The following is a 19,705-nucleotide window of genomic DNA, read 5'->3' on the forward strand; positions in this document are numbered from 1 at the left end:
CTATAAAAGTTCCAGAATGCTTAAACCAGCACTCAGGCTTAACAACAAAGGAGCTTTTCATCAGAAGATTCAATCAACATGCAGCTGCTAATTACACCTTCAGTGTGGATGCCAGGGTTGGATTGGGAGGATTGGGCACAATTAACAGACTTCCTCTCATTGCCAGCTTGGTGCCCAGGAGTCCTTCAGGCACCGGAACATGTATTCTGTGTGGAAGGTAAGGGGGACATAATGCAAACTGAGTTGAGTAAATACACCTTCAAAGGCTTTACAAAAACAAATGAATTCATTTTTCTTGCCCTCCTCCTTCAGGGACAGTTTTAACCCTTCATACTGCAACTCTACTAAATTCAAGCCTTCTTCCCAACCAGATAACAGGTTTAAAACACTGATGCCTGTTCTCCTTTAAATTACATTGAGTGAGGGGTATTTTCTATATGGGGTCAAATGGTTTCAACAGAAGGCTTTATTAAACGTTAATATCATATTAGAGGTATGTTCCGCACAGGTTCTAAACAGGTTCCAAACTAAGCACTCACTCAGCCAGCATTTCTAGAATGGAATCATTCTCAATGAATGAAGACTCAGGTGAAGCAGCCAGAAATGTACCAACATCCAAAATGAACAGTGACTGGAGAGGATCTGTTTATCACTGGCAATGCATCAAAGGGTTTGTTTCTGCATTAGAGGAAATGCAGTCTTCCCAACATGCTGGAAATGAAACGCTATCAATAAATGAATCCGGCTTGGCTGCCTGTCTGTGGAAGGGTTATAGTTGGAGACATATAATTCAATATGCTAACGTAACATTATTCAGCAGATTTCATCTGATTTTATAAAGCAAAATTCTATAGGGTGATGCAAAACTTTTGGCCAGAGCTGTATAATGTTGAGAACAAACTCAATTTGAAAGTAAAGATCCTTGACCATTTAAAGTAAAACTAAAAGGACATCACCCATGTTCCAATGACATGCTCTGGTTGTGAACACAGCCACAGTAAAGCACTGCTAATGCACAGTAAGCACAGGTGAAGCCTGGGAAAAGGTATAATAAAATGGTACTGTGAAAGCAAGCATGCAAGCATTTGTGAAACAACAGCGATATTAACATGCAAACTGGACCAAGCCTCAGTGTTAGAAAACAACATGCATGCATGCTCCACGTGGGTGGACAGTCATGGGTCAAACTGGGGTTACATTTTCACAGCAAGATAATGAGACATGCCTGTGTGAAGCCTTGGAGCGGCTATCTATTTGAACACACTGTCCATTCAAAGCACACCAGGCTAGGCTGATAACAGAGTGGAATCAGAATGGGTCGGAGGAGCAGGAGCATCATGCAGGTCTGTTGTTTTCATTTAATTTACAGCACAGAGATAAAATTATGATACCGGGCTAATACAGCAGCTCACACTGTGGATTGCAATGTGTCCACGGGATCTCTGTTTGCATGCAATGTCTCAAAGGGGATACTGTAGTTTCCAGGCTCTCCTAACTAGCTCTGATGGATGATGTCAGGTACAGTTGCTATGACAGCAATTTAGACTATTGTTTTGGTAAATGCAACCTTTATTTTCTTCACCTCTTTTCCAAAGCAATGTTTCTTAATAATTATGGTGGACATCATTAAAGGTGGTAGATTGGGGGCCACAGTATCAATAGTGGTGAGGTGCCATGGGCTACTATTGTCTGCATGAAAGGACAGTGTAAAAGTACAAAGGAACGTCTATACCACAAGCCTGGCTTTTCATGAACAATTGACATGAGCCAAACTCATGGAATGTGGAAACATGGTGCTGGGCCGGCTCCTTTGTGACCAACATCCTGCAGGGGTAACAGCCAGCTCTTTCAAGTTGAACAGTCATCTTTCAGGATCCTCTTGCAGGGGTAACAGCCAGCTCTTTCATGTTGAACAGTCATCTTTCAGGATCCTCTTGCAGGGGTAACAGCCAGCTCTTTCATGTTGAACAGTCATCTTTCAGGATCCTCCTGCAGGGCTAACAGCCAGCTCTTTCATGTTGAACAGTCATCTTTCAGGATCCTCTTGCAGGGGTAACAGCCAGCTCTTTCATGTTGAACAGTCATCTTTCAGGATCCTCTTGCAGGGGTAACAGCCAGCTCTTTCATGTTGAACAGTCATCTTTCAGGATCCTCCTGCAGGGCTAACAGCCAGCTCTTTCAGGTTGAACAGTCATCTTTCAGGATCCTCTTGCAGGGGTAACAGCCAGCTCTTTCATGTTGAACAGTCATCTTTCAGGATTCTCTTGCAGGGGTAACAGCCAGCTCTTTCATGTTGAACAGTCATCTTTCAGGATCCTCTTGCAGGGGTAACAGCCAGCTCTTTCATGTTGAACAGTCATCTTTCAGGATCCTCCTGCAGGGCTAACAGCCAGCTCTTTCATGTTGAACAGTCATCTTTCAGGATCCTCTTGCAGGGGTAACAGCCAGCTCTTTCATGTTGAACAGTCATCTTTCAGGATCCTCCTGCAGGGCTAACAGCCAGCTCTTTCATGTTGAACAGTCATCTTTCAGGATCCTCTTGCAGGGCTAACAGCCAGCTCTTTCAGGTTGAACAGTCATCTTTCAGGATCCTCTTGCAGGGGTAACAGCCAGTTCTTTCATGTTGAACAGTCATCTTTCAGGATCCTCCTGCAGGGCTAACAGCCAGCTCTTTCAGGTTGAAAACCCATTCTTTGGGATCTTCACAGGCCTTCACGATGCACTCTAACATTTATTAATTCATTCCTTCTGATTCGAAGACCCAGAACCGTAAATCTGTATACTGTAACTTTAAATCCATTGAGATATGTCTCCCCAACTCTGTTGATTTTTCAGAGACCATAAATCTGCAGCCCAGCCTCCCTGCAACTCCTCACTTTTTATCAGCTATGAAGACAATGCTTACATCCTTGTTTTACTGCAGCTTGGAAAGCGAACATGCTTAATGAACACTCCAGCTTAGGTAAGCTCAGAAAGAAAAGCCTAGGTTTAAAACGCCTTTGTTTAAACACAGGCACACAGATACACATGTATAGGTGTAAGACCTAGCCATGTAGTTCCATAGCTTTAGAATGGCATGATTCTATCTATGTTTTATAGTACTGCATATAGCTCTACTATAATGTGAAAACTCTGGTCAATATCTGTTCTATTAAGCCTGTGATGTCAAAAGGCAATAGTGTTTTATTAACTGGTTTTGTTGTTGTTGGCAGAAACTACTTTTTCATTTTGTGTCTTCCAAAGGGGTGAACACCTTTCTTATATTCTGGTGTTGCTAAATAAGTAAAACCTCCATTACAGATCAGGGATATAAATCGATACAAAGTCCTAGTTTTATTATGTTATGGATTTTTGTGTTGTCAATAATGACTCCAATAATTCAACAGTTTCAAGTGTAATTTTACTGGAATCAGACAGAGGCTGCAGAGTAATGGCTGTGAATCAGTAATAATAATAATAATAATAATAGACACATCACCTCCTCTACTGTGGGCAGAGTTAGCTGCTGTGTCTGCTTCAGTCTAGAAGTGAATTGCTAAGTTGGGGGTGTGATGAATGGAGACTGGTGATCAATTTTCATGACTTGAAGTTTTCGACAGAAGAATTCAAACAGATTTAAGAAGACATTTCAAAGTTTTCCTATTATTCCGAGCCCGCAGGCAGAGTCTGACGTTATGGAGCATTGCCACAGTAAAGCTGGAATACAGGAGCTGCATGAGACCCTCTGCCTTGCAGGGACAGCGAGGTGCCACTGCAGGTATCTCTGAATCAAAAGAGCAAGAACATGCCCAGGCATCACTGCAGGTATCTCTGAATCAAGAGATCAAGAACATGCCCAGGCAGCACTGCAGGTATCTCTGAATCAAGAGAGCAAGAACATACCCAGGCATCAATGCAGGTATCTCTGAATCAACAGAGCAAGAACATGCCCAGGCAGCACTGCAGGTATCTCTGAATCAAGAGATCAAGAACATGCCCAGGCAACCACTTCTCACGGTTCAAACTTCTCTCAGGACCTTACTTTGTATTAGAACAAAAATTCTGTACCCTGTATATGAAACCAACGGGAACCACTGGGAGCCCAGGACAATAAGAGTCTATTAATGAGCAGCTCTGTTAATGAATGGACTTGTCTAAGCCTGAAGCATCAGCCCCACCCCCAAGCTCGGACCTGGGAAGCAGTTACATGTGAGGGCTGTAATCTGCTCCCCATTCATTACTCCTATGAGCGACCAAGTTCACAGACACTAAACAGTAAATCACAGGCTAATGCTGCTAAAATTCCCTGTCAACAGGAACAGAATGCATGATCTCTTCAAGAGTCATTAGAGGAGCAGCAGGGGCAGAGTGCTTTCTCTCCTTGCATTCACTGTCACTTTTAATTAGGCTGAATAACAGAACAATCTGTTTTCATTCTTCTAAAGTGTGAAATGTGAGCGCACTCATATAGTGCTCTATAGGCAATACACTGCTGTCTGGGACCAGCTCATCACAGTCAGGATGTAGCATGCTCCTGGGTGCAGAGTCACAGTCATGGTGTAGCGTGCTCCTGGGTGCAGAGTCACAGTCAGGGTGTAGCGTGCTCCTGGGTGCAGAGTCACAGTCAGGGTGTAGCGTGCTCCTGGGTACAGAGTCACAGTCAGGGTGTAGCGTGCTCCTGGGTGCAGAGTCACAGTCAGGGTGTAGCGTGCTCCTGGGTGCAGAGTCACAGTCAGGGTGTAGCGTGCTCCTGGGTGCAGAGTCACAGTCAGGGTGTAGCGTGCTCCTGGGTGCAGAGTCACAGTCAGAGCGTGCTCCTGGGTGCAGAGTCACAGTCAGGGTGTAGCGTGCTCCTGGGTGCAGAGTCACAGTCAGGGTGTAGCGTGCTCCTGGGTGCAGAGTCACAGTCAGGGTGTAGCGTGCTCCTGGGTGCAGAGTCACAGTCAGGGTGTAGCGTGCTCCTGGGTGCAGAGTCACAGTCAGGGTGTTGCTCTGCTCTTTATAGGCAGCTGATTGGAGATTTTCTCAAAGGTTGCTCACAGTAGCTCATCAAGGCTGACACTGATTGTGCTGATATTGAGCATTCTCTCCCTGGCTCCCTCAGCCCTGCTGCCTCTGGATGGGATTAGTGCAGAGTTTAAAATACAAGCCATCAATCTAATCCCATCTCAACCCTGAGCTAAAGCAATCACCTCAACCTCCATTCTCAGCCAGTCACAGTTAACTACAGTCCTGCATGAGCGTGCTTTCCAGAGAGAGAGCAATCACCTCAACCTCCATTCTCAGCCAGTCACAGTTAACTACAGTCCTGCATGAGCGTGCTTTCCAGAGAGTTATGCATGCGTTGGTCATATTGACCTTCACCAAAATGATCTTGTATTTTAGAAAGTTAGATCAGAAGCAACAACCACAACAAAAAATACATAATATGCAAATGAAATCCCCAAACTCTAAAATACCTTCTCACTCTGACCCGCAATAACTCAACCCTCTTGGTAGTTTGATATTAAAATACCTTCTCACCCTGACCAACAAGAACTCAACAATCCTGGTAGTTTAATATCTAAAATACCTTCTCACTGTGATTCACAATAACACAACCCTCCTGGTACTTTATTGTCTAAAAATACCTTCTCACCCTGACCCACAATAACTCAACCCTCCTAGCAGTTTAATACCTGTGAGGAATCATTATCATCATACCTAAGGTTAGAACTCAATTTTTTCTCAAGTAGACTAGTCTGCATTGAGTGTATCGAATCACTGCAAATACTAACTGAAATGATGAATTGAAAAGCAATATTTCTATAAAGGACAAAAGATGACCATGGTCTGGTTTCAGTAGTTATGGCCTCCGAAAACAACCTTGCACAACTTCAGCATGGGGCAGGAAGAATCATTGCACTTCTCAGAATAACTGTAGAAAAGACTGTAGTCAAGCAAGGGCTTGGGGTCTCTCTTACTATTAACCAACTGAAACCACCAGATGAAGGGAACTACACATGCAGAGATGCATGGAATGAAATTTAAAAATGTCACCGCAGAGCTGGAGGGTGAGTCTCAGCTTGGGTTGTCTCCAATCCTTTTCATAAAGATGAAGTGAATACCTTGTACATGTGGTCTGAGCAGCTCTATTCTCATTTGGTATTCCCTGCTGCAGTCATTTAATGAGCCCTTTCAGACCCACTGTTGTGGTGAATGGTTTTCTTTCTAAGGCTTTGTTTAAAGGAGGATTATGGGGCTTTGCTGCCCTATTGATCGATGGGTGTTGAAGAACATGACTGTCACTTTGGCCACAGATGGGTAGTTGCAGTTCATTAGCCTCTGTGGGCTCTCGACTGCAAATTGACAGAAAGGAAGACTTACACTTTCTCTTCAGCTTTCCCAGTCCTGGTTAGAGAAACTCGTCTTCACTCAAAGTATCTGCAGTCCTTTTATTCCAGTCAGCCCACCATGTGGCCTTGTGACTCTCATCAACTTTTTCTTAAAAGCAAAGCATACAAAAACAATAGCAATGCGCACACTTTAAAGAAGTCTCTGGAACGGCAGCAGGTTTTCCTTTGTTAAAAAGAAACCAAACATGTAATTTATTAAGTAGCGCACGTCCAATAACATTCAATCAATTCTCCATCTTGTCTCTCTTTTCTGCTAAACAGTCCCCTTTCTTAGTCACTTGACATTTTGATTGGCTAGAGGTTTCAGCTTTCAGTAAATTAATTGGCCAGTAGAACTGTCAGTCAGCCAGAGACTACATAGTTGGAATATATTCTAACACAGAGCTATGCCAAGCCTGTAACACAAAGTTATGCCAAGCCTCCAACACAGAGCACTGCCAGGCCTCTAGCACAGAGCTATACCAGGCCTCTAACACAGAGCTATACCAGGCCTCTAACACAGAGCACTGCCAGGCCTCTAGCACAGAGCTATACCAGGCCTCTAGCACAGAGCTATACCAGGCCTCTAACACAGAGCTATACCAGGCCTCTAGCACAGAGCTATACCAGGCCTCTAACACAGAGCACTGCCAGGCCTCTAGCACAGAGCTATACCAGGCCTCTAACACAGAGCTATACCAGGCCTCTAGCACAGAGCTATACCAGGCCTCTAGCACAGAGCTATACCAGGCCTCTAACACAGAGCTATACCAGGCCTCTAACACAGAGCTATACCAGGCCTCTAGCACAGAGCTATACCAGGCCTCTAACACAGAGCTATACCAGGCCTCTAACACAGAGCTATGCCAGGCCTCTAGCACAGAGCTATACCAGGCCTCTAACACAGAGCTATACCAGGCCTCTAGCACAGAGCTATACCAGGCCTCTAACACAGAGCTATACCAGGCCTCTAACACAGAGCTATACCAGGCCTCTAACACAGAGCTATACCAGGCCTCTAGCACAGAGCTATACCAGGCCTCTAACACAGAGCTATACCAGGCCTCTAACACAGAGCTATACCAGGCCTCTAACACAGAGCTATACCAGGCCTCTAACACAGAGCTATACCAGGCCTCTAACACAGAGCTATGCCAAGCCTGTAACACAGAGCTATACCAGGCCTCTAACACAGAGCACTGCCAGGCCTCTAGCACAGAGCTATACCAGGCCTCTAACACAGAGCTATACCAGGCCTCTAGCACAGAGCTATACCAGGCCTCTAACACAGAGCACTGCCAGGCCTCTAGCACAGAGCACTGCCAGGCCTCTAGCACAGAGCTATACCAGGCCTCTAACACAGAGCTATACCAGGCCTCTAACACAGAGCTATACCAGGCCTCTAGCACAGAGCTATACCAGGCCTCTAGCACAGAGCTATACCAGGCCTCTAACACAGAGCTATACACAGGCCTCTAGCACAGAGCTATACCAGGCCTCTAGCACAGAGCACTACCAGGCCTCTAACACAGAGCTATGCCAGGCCTCTAACACAGAGCTATACCAGGCCTCTAACACAGAGCTCTACCAGGCCTCTAGCACAGAGCTATACCAGGCCTCTAACACAGAGCTATACCAGGCCTCTAACACAGAGCTATACCAGGCCTCTAACACAGAGCTATACCAGGCCTCTAACACAGAGCTATACCAGGCCTCTAGCACAGAGCTATACCAGGCCTCTAGCACAGAGCTATACCAGGCCTCTAACACAGAGCACTGCCAGGCCTCTAGCACAGAGCTATACCAGGCCTCTAGCACAGAGCTATACCAGGCCTCTAGCACAGAGCTATACCAGGCCTCTAACACAGAGCACTGCCAGGCCTCTAGCACAGAGCTATACCAGGCCTCTAACACAGAGCTATACCAGGCCTCTAACACAGAGCACTGCCAGGCCTCTAGCACAGAGCTATACCAGGCCTCTAACACAGAGCTATACCAGGCCTCTAGCACAGAGCTATACCAGGCCTCTAACACAGAGCACTGCCAGGCCTCTAGCACAGAGCTATACCAGGCCTCTAGCACAGAGCTATACCAGGCCTCTAGCACAGAGCTATACCAGGCCTCTAACACAGAGCTATACCAGGCCTCTAGCACAGAGCTATACCAGGCCTCTAACACAGAGCTATACCAGGCCTCTAACACAGAGCACTGCCAGGCCTCTAACACAGAGCTATACCAGGCCTCTAGCACAGAGCACTGCCAGGCCTCTAACACAGAGCTATACCAGGCCTCTAGCACAGAGCTATACCAGGCCTCTAGCACAGAGCTATACCAGGCCTCTAGCACAGAGCTATACCAGGCCTCTAGCACAGAGCTATACCAGGCCTCTAGCACAGAGCTATACCAGGCCTCTAGCACAGAGCTATACCAGGCCTCTAACACAGAGCACTGCCAGGCCTCTAACACAGAGCTATACCAGGCCTCTAGCACAGAGCTATACCAGGCCTCTAGCACAGAGCTATACCAGGCCTCTAGCACAGAGCACTGCCAGGCCTCTAACACAGAGCACTGCCAGGCCTCTAGCACAGAGCTATACCAGGCCTCTAGCACAGAGCACTGCCAGGCCTCTAGCACAGAGCTATACCAGGCCTCTAACACAGAGCTATACCAGGCCTCTAGCACAGAGCTATACCAGGCCTCTAGCACAGAGCTATACCAGGCCTCTAGCACAGAGCACTGCCAGGCCTCTAACACTGGCACTCCTACCCGGGTCACAATACCTGAATTTCAACACACCCATATTTCAGCCCACACAACTATGTAGGATCCCTAGCAGTCTGTGAGCAGTCTCGTCTCTCTTAGAAGCTGCAGATGTTTTTTTTTTCTGTTATATCCTGGGATGGAATTCCTGCACTCAGGCGAGTACGATGGAGCGTGCTCCAGGAAGGGGTTAATAGCGGCCCTGCTTGTATTTGGAGGCTTGCCCTGCGGGATTCTCATCTTCACAGCCTTCACAAATAAACACAAAGTGAGGGGCTGAGCTTTAGGGCCTGTGTGTGGCAAAACACACCACAGAACTAGACTTTGAATGCTTTTGTGTGCTGTAAATAACTTTTGATATGTATGTTCTTGAAATAAATTGTAGTATGTATATTTGTGATGATGATATTCTGCATTTCTCAATAAAAGTGTTTTCAAATTGATTATTACTAGGGCTGAATTTATTAACACAAACAGCATGGCAGTAATTATATTATAAATGACATCCTATAGATTGACTGTACTAATCCATAGTGTTTCCAGTCTAAAGAGAGATGTCTTACCCAGTTGTTATTCGTGTAAAAGGGTGTTTTTGCAAACCCACACATATACTGTATATAAATATTAACAGGGCTGTACTGATACTCGCACTGGGAACTGTATCAGCAGGAATTAAATACATCCATTCATTACAAATATTTTCCTTGTCCCTTTACGGTCTCGGTGTGACTATGCATTTTATGTTTTAGAACTGAATTGAATTATTCATTTCATCTTTCTCGAGTTTAAGATCTGGAGCGGTCAGTTTTAGAGGTTGTATTCCACTTGGAATTGCTGTGTTGCTTAATCTTGTACCACCCGGTGCACAGTACTGTATTTAGAATTCTACATCAAAACACACAACCACCCTGCTGTAGTAACAGCTGTCTGCAAACTGCTATTGTACTCTTGTGCTTAATGTCTTGCTTGGAAATGCCCAACAGTTTTCACATTTGTTATACTCTACTGCCCTCTAGTGGCTCCTGGATAGATCTTCTATTCTTAAGCCAAAGGTGTAATGCTAACATTATACAATACAATACAATATAATACAAAAAAAAATATGAGTTAACATTCTACCTACAAGAATTGAACCTGTCTGTTTTATCTGTGAAGTTTATACAAATAAAAAAATAATTCCCCTGAGGCTGTACAGTGTCAGATTCCAGTGTGAATTCCATGTGCTTGCATGGTTTTGCACAGAGGCATACTGTCTGCTATGCCAGTGTGAATTCCATGTGCTTGCATGGACTTGCTGTGAAGCGACTTCAGAGTTGACATTTAAATGTAAAGTGATTCAGTCAGCCGGGATTACTCAAGTTTTGGGGGATTCTTTAACCTTGTGCAATTCTTATAAGAAAAATAAAACTAAAAATCTCAGAGGAATCCCAAATCTGGAATCTAAGCAGTGAGAAAAGGAAGAGACTGGAAAGTAATTCAAGTAAATAAGAACGAAAAGTAGAAAGTTATTTAGTCAGTCAGCCCTTGCTTGAACAGTTCTGTGTGTTAATCAGTCAGCCCATGCTTGAATCCAGGTCTGTGTGTTTGTCAGTCAGCCCATGCTTGAATCCAGTTCCGTGTGTTTCCATCAGCATCACATATAATCACAGAAATATACGAGTCAGCTTACTTACTATGGAAATGACACGGTTCATACACAAGATCCTTGACCTTCATGTGGCATCCTGCTGCAGAATGGATTGCAGACAGAACCAGCTGCAGAGTGGATTGCAGACAGAACCAGCTGTTGAGTGGATTGCAGACAGAACCAGCTGTTGAGTGGATTGCAGATAGAACCAGCTGTTGAGTGGATTGCAGACAGAACCAGCTGCAGAGTGGATTGCAGACAGAACCAGCTGCAGAGTGGATTGCAGACAGAATCATCCTCGGGTTCAAGGTGACTCTGCATTCGTGCATTGTTAGAGTAAAATTAGATTGGAACTGATAACAACACTGCTGTCTTATTATGATAACAGATTGGAACGGTTACCCAATTTCAGCCAGGAAACAAACAAACACAAACAAAGAATAAAAAGCTGTACAGCTGGCTTCACATGTGTATGTGGACCAGTATCTAGATGGTTTCATCTCACTAGACATGCATGATGTTGGGCTCTGGGATAACATTTCTTTTTAGCATCTCATTCACAGTCTGCACTCAGTTCCTCTCATTAAAATGTTTCCCAGGCTTTTTGATCAGCTGATCTGGCCCTGTCTTAAGGATTCACTGTCTGATGTTGCTGAAGGTCAGGGAGTCCTTGTCCTTGGCTCCTGGTTAAGGTTTCTAATTGTGCAGTTGTGGTGTTTTCTATGTTTGGTCCTCCACACTCCTCACCAGAGCTGTGCTGAAGCGACTGGGGTTTGAATTTTCATGTTCAGTTCTGCCCCACGCTGTATGTCAGTGTTTGGAGTGGGATAGAATTATGTTGATAGCAAAGTCTATCCAGCCATTCATCTATTTATCCATCAGATCAGAGCCTGCGAGAAAGGTATCATTCATTTATTCATTTTGATAGTTTTTGAATTTTTGTATATTGTTTTTTAAATGTTTCTTATTCAGAGAGAACATATTCTTTAACACTTTAAAATATAACAGCACCTGGTTCGCCGATGTGAGACATATTCCTAATTCCACAGCAACGTACATTTGAATGAACGCATACTGGAAATCTGAATCTGGATTATTTACACATGTTTTTGTTTTGTTTAACTGCCCTCGAATGAAACCTTCCCTTTTCAGTAAAAGGGGTGAAACTGTTTAATGATGTGATACAGACGAGGAAGGATTAAACACAAAGCGTTATCCACTCAAATAATATATTCATTCTCTGTTGAAATGACTTGCACTGCAGATTGTCTTCTAGATTAACTGACAGCTACCACACAGGTAACCTCCCTGCCCCATAACAAGTCTTACCACAAAGAGGTAACCTCCCTCCATAACAGTAAATGACTGTTTTTTTTGTTGTCTAACTGTCGTTTCCTGTGTATAAACACCCTGAGCGTGCAGCTCCTCTGAACCTACAGAATGGACAGTCTGTGGCTTTGGAGGACCATGTCAATAACAACACTGTGTCTTGAATATGCAGCAGCAGCTTGTCATTGTGGTTTCATGTTGTTGTTTTTGCTCGCTCTTTATCACACTGATAAAACTGTGGTCAAGACGCTAGACTGTTATCTTGTGTTCCATCTTTAAAAAAAAGATCAAACGTTTTTAGTTCAGTTTTTACCAGAAGACAAAAATCTTTGTGATGGATAGCTTCTCCATGCAGACTCTCCATTTAGCTTGCTGGGTCTTTCTGATACTGACTTCTCAATCCATGTTCGGTAAGTTCAGAATTGCGTTTCTCTAGGCTTTAATTACAGTATACTGTATGCATGAAATAAATGTATGATGTTGATATTTATTACTATATTATCATGTGTAGGAGAAGGGTTTTGCTCCATATATTTCATTAAATATTTAGCTTTACTGTGCAATAAAAATAAATTCACTGGGAAACATCTAATATGACTTGTTCTTTTAGTGTGTATATATATATGTAAAGCTGTGGGATATTGGCAAAACAAACTAAGCTAATAATAATAATAATAATAATAATAATAATAATAATAATACCATGTACAGTATGCAATCTATTTTAATAGTTTCCATAAGGATTTTAAATAGCCACTTTAAGCCTACAAATTGTTACAAGTTTGCGCAAGTAGTTTGCCGTCCCACTGCATGAAAGATATTGGGCTGTCATTTTGAAATTTAATTTTGTTCGTTTTTAAGAACGATGGCTCATATGATGACTAATAGTATTTAGACAGTTATTTTCATATTTCATGTATAAATTGAACCCAACGGAGATTGAAGAATAAAATGATTATTATTATTATTATTATTATTATTATTATTATTATTATTTATTCTAGTAAATATTTTAGAAACCACCATGTAGCTAGTTTGATACAGTTTCAAATTGTTGCTGAATTTCTTCTTTTTGAAAATCATACTTAAAATGTCTAATTGAACAGAGTGATGCATTTGTGCAAAATGTCTGAACAGAGTGATGCATTTGTGCAAAATGTCTGAACAGACTGACGCGTTTGTGCAAAATGTCTGAACAGAGTGATGCATTTGTGCAAAATGTCTGAACAGACTGATGCATTTGTGCAAAATGTCTGAACAGAGTGATGCATTTGTGCAAAATGTCTGAACAGAGTGATGCATTTGTGCAAAATGTCTGAACAGAGTGATGCATTTGTGCAAAATGTCTGAACAGACTGACGCGTTTGTGCAAAATGTCTGAACAGAGTGATGCATTTGTGCAAAATGTCTGAACAGACTGATGCGTTTGTGCAAAATGTCTGAACAGAGTGATGCATTTGTGCAAAATGTCTGAACAGAGTGATGCATTTGTGCAAAATGTCTGAACAGACTGATGCGTTTGTGCAAAATGTCTGAACAGAGTGATGCATTTGTGCAAAATGTCTGAACAGAGTGATGCATTTGTGCAAAATGTCTGAACAGACTGATGCATTTGTGCAAAATGTCTGAACAGAGTGATGCATTTGTGCAAAATGTCTGAACAGAGTGATGCATTTGTGTAAAATGTCTAACTGAACAGAATGTTGCGTGTAAAACAACACAACAAAAGAGGTTTTCAAAGTAATTACTAATAAGTTTGAGTTGAATAGCATCAATAAAACAATTTCAGTTCCTTTGTTATTTTTTATTTTATCTGCACACAGAACAAAGTTCCTTACAGCACCCTATTTTGTTACACAGCATCATTTTAATTTACATATGTTTTGCCTCTTTATGATGGTGATTAATATATTATTAAGATCAAACATCAATATCAATCCACGGACCAGGCACAACTGAAGACTGGCTTTCAGTACAGCCAGTACAGCATACTGAACAACATGCAACGGCTCCCAAAGATCCCGAGGGTTTCAACAGCATTTATCTTGCACAACAAGCAGCATAGTCTCACTAACCATTTCCTTTTTCCTGACAGCTATACCCACCTAAACTTCAAAGCAATTATGAATGATACATGCACGTTTGGAATCACAGTCTACTTGTATAACTGTATACATTATTTTGACTAGATGTTTAGATGTAATCACATTATTTAAAGGATACAAATACATAGACATTTGGAGTCAGAGAAAATACTAACTTGGACATATCTAATTCCTCATAAATATGAATAAATAAAACATGTGGTTTTACACTTTAACTATTAAACAGCTTCTAATATAGTGTCTAATAGATCAGTATTAAAGTATATTGATTTTAATAATATACTGTTTGTAGTGGTGATACATATACAGAGGGTTCGTTTCATTTGATCACCTCTTCCTCTGTGCAACCCGTTCAATGAGCAGCACTCTGTTTTCTATTTAGACAGAGGATCTGTGTCAGCCTCTCAAGAGCCTATCTACCTGGAGAAACATGAGGGCCAGTCTGTTGTGCTCTCCTGTGTCACTGACCACTCCGAGGACCGCATCGAAGGCTTCTACTTGAGAAGAAAGTGGAGAGCTGCAATGGAGGTCCTTTTCCACTCCGTCGAAGGCAGCAGTAAAGCAAACAGCCTCTACAAGGACCGATTTCACATACAAGGGGACCTGAATACACAGTGGCTAAATATAACTCTCCTCAACCTGCAGCACAATGACACCGATTTGTACATCTGTGAATTCCTCTATGACATGGGGTCATACGAAATAACCAAAACAAAAGCATATTTCATCTTTGTAGATGGTAAGTTTGAATGACCAGCATTGTTTTAAATCAGGTGGGATGGTTATTTTACCTAATAATTTCCTGGCTGGGATCCCAAGGCATTGTTGATTGCATCTCAATTTAATACCGTAACACTATAGAAGTTAAATCAATCTATAACACTATAGAGGTTAGATCAATCTATAACACTATAGAAGTTAAATCAATCTATAACACTATAGAGGTTAAATCAATCTATAACACTATAGAGGTTAAATCAATCTATAACACTATAGAAGTTAAATCAATCTATAACACTATAGAGGTTAGATCAATCTATAACACTATAGAAGTTAGATCAATCTATAACACTATAGAAGTTAGATCAATATATAACACTATAGAGGTTAGATCAATCTGTAACACTATAGAAGTTAGATCAATCTATAACACTATAGAGGTTAGATCAATCTATAACACTATAGAAGTTAAATCAATCTATAACACTATAGAGGTTAGATCAATCTATAACACTATAGAAGTTAGATCAATCTATAACAATAGAGAAGTTAGATCAATCTGTAACACTATAGAGGTTAGATCTATCTATAACACTAAAGAAGTTAGATCAATCTATAACACTATAGAGGTTAGATCAATCTATAACACTATAGAAGTTAGATCAATCTATAACACTATAGAGGTTAGATCAATTTATAACACTATAGAGGTTAGATCAATCTATAACACTATAGAAGTTAGATCAATCTATAACACTATAGAGGTTAGATCAATCTGTAACACTATAGAGGTTAGATCAATCTGTAACACTATAGAAGTTAGATCAATCTGTAACACTATAGAGGTTAGGTCAATCTGTAACCTTTTCATTATATTAAAAAAGAAATAAAGACTCCCAATCTCTTGCATCTGAAAGAAACAAAACGGCAATACACAAATGAGATGAAAACAACGCTTCGAGTTCCTCATGTACTGCCTGTGTCTATGATCCCTGTGCAGCTCTAGAGAGATCTCTCAGTCTTACTAGGTCTATCCCACGTTGCTATTTGCCATCTCCAGAGCAGTGGCCCTGTTCCTCATGTACTATCTGTGTCTGTGATCCCTGTGCAGATAAAGGCGCCCGAGAGTATTGCCGCTGTAGAGAGATCTCTCAGTCCTGCTCAGACTATTCCACGCTGCTATTTGCCATCTCTGGAGCAGTGGTCCTGTTCCTCATTCTCATCACCCTCCTGCTTTGTGTGAAGTTTGTAAGTATGACCACCTGTGATAGAAACAGTAGGGAAGGAATATGTACAAATGTTACTGATCTTTGTAATGGAAAATACATCCAGGTCTGAATTAGACACCCACTACACCACCTACACACACTTACAACACCACCCACGCACAACACCACCCACACAACAACATCCACACACTCATCCACATCCACGCTCACTCACACTGATACTCACACACACTCACACTCACACATTTTTCTTCTCATTTGCACTAGCTCTTGTCATGGTGATGATGTCTATCAACATGTGAATTAGGATTGCATCAAGCGAGCAAAGCAACACAAAGTGTTGTGATCTGCCTCGTCACAATCTTTTAAACACAAAAGACTGTTCTGAAAAAACCATAAGAACAAAAAGCTGAAATGTGTTTAATATAAATATAATAACCAGTCCTGAGTATTGATTGGGCATCACAAGCTTGCTGGCTTCAAAGCAACCTGTTGGTTAACACTAAGATTTTCTTTCTTATTTCAGACTCAGCGGTGCTGTCGCCCCCAGCCTCCAGCCCCGATGCCGATATATGAGGTAATGACAGGGCTACCCCAAAGGGGCACTGTGGATCACTTCGAGGGAATTGAGAGCACCCACTATGCCAGCCCAGTGACAAAGCACACTGACCTCAACCTCTATTCCGAAGTGAACCCCCGTTGATGACTCAGTCAGTTCTGAAACACGCCAATGCTTATTAAGACTGCTGGACTTGTTCTCCCTGTGTCTAAGAGACACCAATGGCAAATCATAGATGAAGAGAAAAAAATAGCAAATATATTAAATGATTACTTTTCACAAGTTTTTACAAAGGACGATACGGGCAACATGCCTCACATGTCAACCTGCTCCTATCCAGTTTTAAATAACTTTAGCATAACAGAGCCAGAAGTGTTAAAGGGACTAGGAGCTCTTAAAATAAACAAATCCCCTGGGCCTGATGAGATCCTCCCAAAAGTACTCAAAGAAATTAAAGAAGTTATTTACAAACCACTAACCAAGATCACGCAACAGTCTCTTGACACAGGGGTTGTACCGACAGACTGGAGAATTGCAAACATAATACTGATCCACAAAAAGGGAAACAAAACCAAACCAGGTAACTACAGACCAATAAGCCTGACTTCTATTATATGTAAACTTATGGAAACTATAATAAGATCCAAAATGGAAAATTACCTATATGGTAACAGGGTCCTGGGAGACAGTCAGTATGGTTTTAGGAAAGGGAGGTTGTGTATCATCGACAATGGATAATTGCAAAGCATATGACTTGGTTTATTTAGATTTCCAGAAAGCTTTTGACAAAGACCTGCATAAAAGATTAATTCTCAAACTGAACGCAGTTGGGATTCACGGAAATGCATGCACATGGATTAGGGAGTGGTTAACATGTAGAAAACAGAAAGTACTGATTAGAGGAGAAACCTCAGAATGGTGTGTGGTAACCAGTGGAGTACCACAGGGATCAGTATTAGGTCATCTGCTATTCCTAATCTACATTAATGACTGGTATAGGAAGCAAACTTGTGAAATTTGCAGACAACACAGAAACAGGAGGAGTGGTAAATACCGCTGTAGCAGCAAAGGTCATTCAAAATGATCTAAACACCATTCAGAACTGGGCAGACGCATGGCAAATTGACATTGAATAGAGAAAAGTGTAAGGTACTGCATGCAGGGAATAAAAATTTGCATTATAAATGTCATATGGGAAATCATGAAATTGAAGAAGGAATGTTTCGAAGACCTAGGAGTTCATGTTGACTCAGAAATGTCTTCATCTAGACAATGTGGGGAAGCTCTGAAAAAAAGGCCAACAAGATGCTCGGCTACATTGTGAAAAGAGTTGAAAGTAAATCAAGGGAAGTGATGTTAAAACTTTACAGTGCATTAATAAGACCTCATTTAGAATACTGTGTGCAGTTCTGGTCACCTCGCTACAAAAAGGATAGTCCTGCTCTAGAAAAAGTGCAAAGAGCAGCAACCAGAATTATTCTGGGTTTAAAAGGCATGTCATAAGCGGACAGGCTTAAATAATTGAATCTATTCAGTCTTGAACAAAGAAGACTACGCGGCGACCTGATTCAAGCATTCAAAATCCTAAAAGGTATTGACAGTGTCGACCCAGGGGACTTTTTCAGCCTGAAAAAAGAAACAAGGATTGGGGGTCACAAATGAAGATTAGATAAAGGGGTATTCAGAACAGAAAATAGGAGGCACTTTTTTACACAGAGTATACCAGCTCCCCAGTAATGTTGTTGAAGCCGACCCCCTGGGATCCTTCAAGAAGCTGCTTGATGAGATCCTGGGATCAATAAACTATTAACAACCAAACAAGCAAGATGGGCCAAATGGCTTCCTCTCATTTGTAAACTTTCTTATGATTAAGTTGCCCTGATGGATAACTCACTGAACAAGACTGAGCATTACGTTTTAATTATTGCTTCAAATAGAAATGGAGAAAATGAATGCTTGTCTGTTTAATGCAATGTCTCACCGCTCTGAATGATTCCTGCAAAAAAAGAGAAAGTGAATGTGCGGTGTGTGACCATTACTATGGAAGCATACAGCTGTACAATAATAGTTTTTTAAAAGGGAAAAGTAATTGTTTGTTTTAATATTGATGGACATATTTAGTGGGAATGTACATAGTTCTTATTTGAAGGTTTGTTGCAGGGGAGAAGTTGTTAGCCAGGTTCAGATGTGTTCTTATAGAGCTCTTAGAGCCATTTCGAGGAGAGCAGATTTGGGGAGACATGTCCTTTGCTTAGGGGAATAATACTTGAAATACCCTGCTTCAGCATTGACGTGCTGGACATACATGTTTATGCTTTACAAATTTCAGCTTCAATAAAAATGGGATTGCAGCCCTATTCCTGCCTCGACTGTTCCCTCTCCCGACACCAGCCTCTTGGTAACATTTTCATAGGGCTTCACTGCACCAGCCTGCCTGCACATTTACCAGGGTTCCAGACATACAAAACTGGTACATCTCAGTGTTTACAATGATTCAATGCACTGCACTGAGCTCTTTATGTATATGATTCAGGATGTTATTCAGGTATATTTTTTGATTTTGTAGGTAGTTTCAAGCCTATTCTTAAAATATATATATAACCCTAATAAATCTAGAGAACGCCCCTAACGAACATCTGTAGTCCTGACAGCACAGGAGGTGAAAAGGATGTGCTGTGCATGTGGCTTGTGGTCTCGGTGAAACCTCAGTTCCTTTCCAAATCATAATAATAATTTGAATCAGTTACACGTTTTTAGTCTATAACTTTCTGTTTTTGGTGCAAGTTTGCTCAGTGCAAGGTTGGCAAGTATAGCAAACAGAATATTATGAATATTTGTTTGGGAGTATAGTGGAGTGCAAACAGTAGCATTCATTAGAGTATAGTGGAGCGCAAAAGGTAACGTTCATTACAGAGCATAGTGGAACAGTCCCATATAAACAGGTCTGGAGTTGAAGGTATTATTAAACTGATCTGGCAGGCGTCATCTGGACTGTTTTCTAACTACTAACGGTTTGTTAATGA

The 19,705-nt window shown here is 41.8% G+C and overlaps 1 protein-coding gene across 1 annotated transcript; it reads left to right on the top strand.

Annotated features, from left to right (window-relative positions):
- Positions 1–12,324: 12,324 nt before the first annotated feature.
- On the top strand, positions 12,325–16,983 carry LOC121295792. Its single transcript, XM_041220841.1, has 4 exons — positions 12,325–12,479; positions 14,557–14,913; positions 16,006–16,142; positions 16,650–16,983. The coding sequence occupies exons 1-4, from the start codon at positions 12,404–12,406 to the stop codon at positions 16,824–16,826; spliced, it is 747 nt and encodes a 248-aa protein (XP_041076775.1). The 5' UTR covers positions 12,325–12,403; the 3' UTR covers positions 16,827–16,983.
- The last annotated feature ends 2,722 nt before the right edge of the window (positions 16,984–19,705 follow it).

Source organism: Polyodon spathula, chromosome 20 (genome assembly GCF_017654505.1).
Source record: "Polyodon spathula isolate WHYD16114869_AA chromosome 20, ASM1765450v1, whole genome shotgun sequence".
Classification (NCBI taxonomy): Eukaryota; Metazoa; Chordata; class Actinopteri; order Acipenseriformes; family Polyodontidae; genus Polyodon; species Polyodon spathula.

Bases quoted from the DNA above. Each gene is read 5' to 3' on its own strand.
- LOC121295792 (XM_041220841.1), top strand. From the start codon at position 12,404: ATGGATAGCTTCTCCATGCAGACTCTCCATTTAGCTTGCTGGGTCTTT. The intron at 14,914-16,005 runs GTAAGTTTGAAT...ATCCCTGTGCAG, and splicing joins ATATTTCATCTTTGTAGATG to ATAAAGGCGCCCGAGAGTAT. The intron at 16,143-16,649 runs GTAAGTATGACC...TTCTTATTTCAG, and splicing joins TCCTGCTTTGTGTGAAGTTT to ACTCAGCGGTGCTGTCGCCC.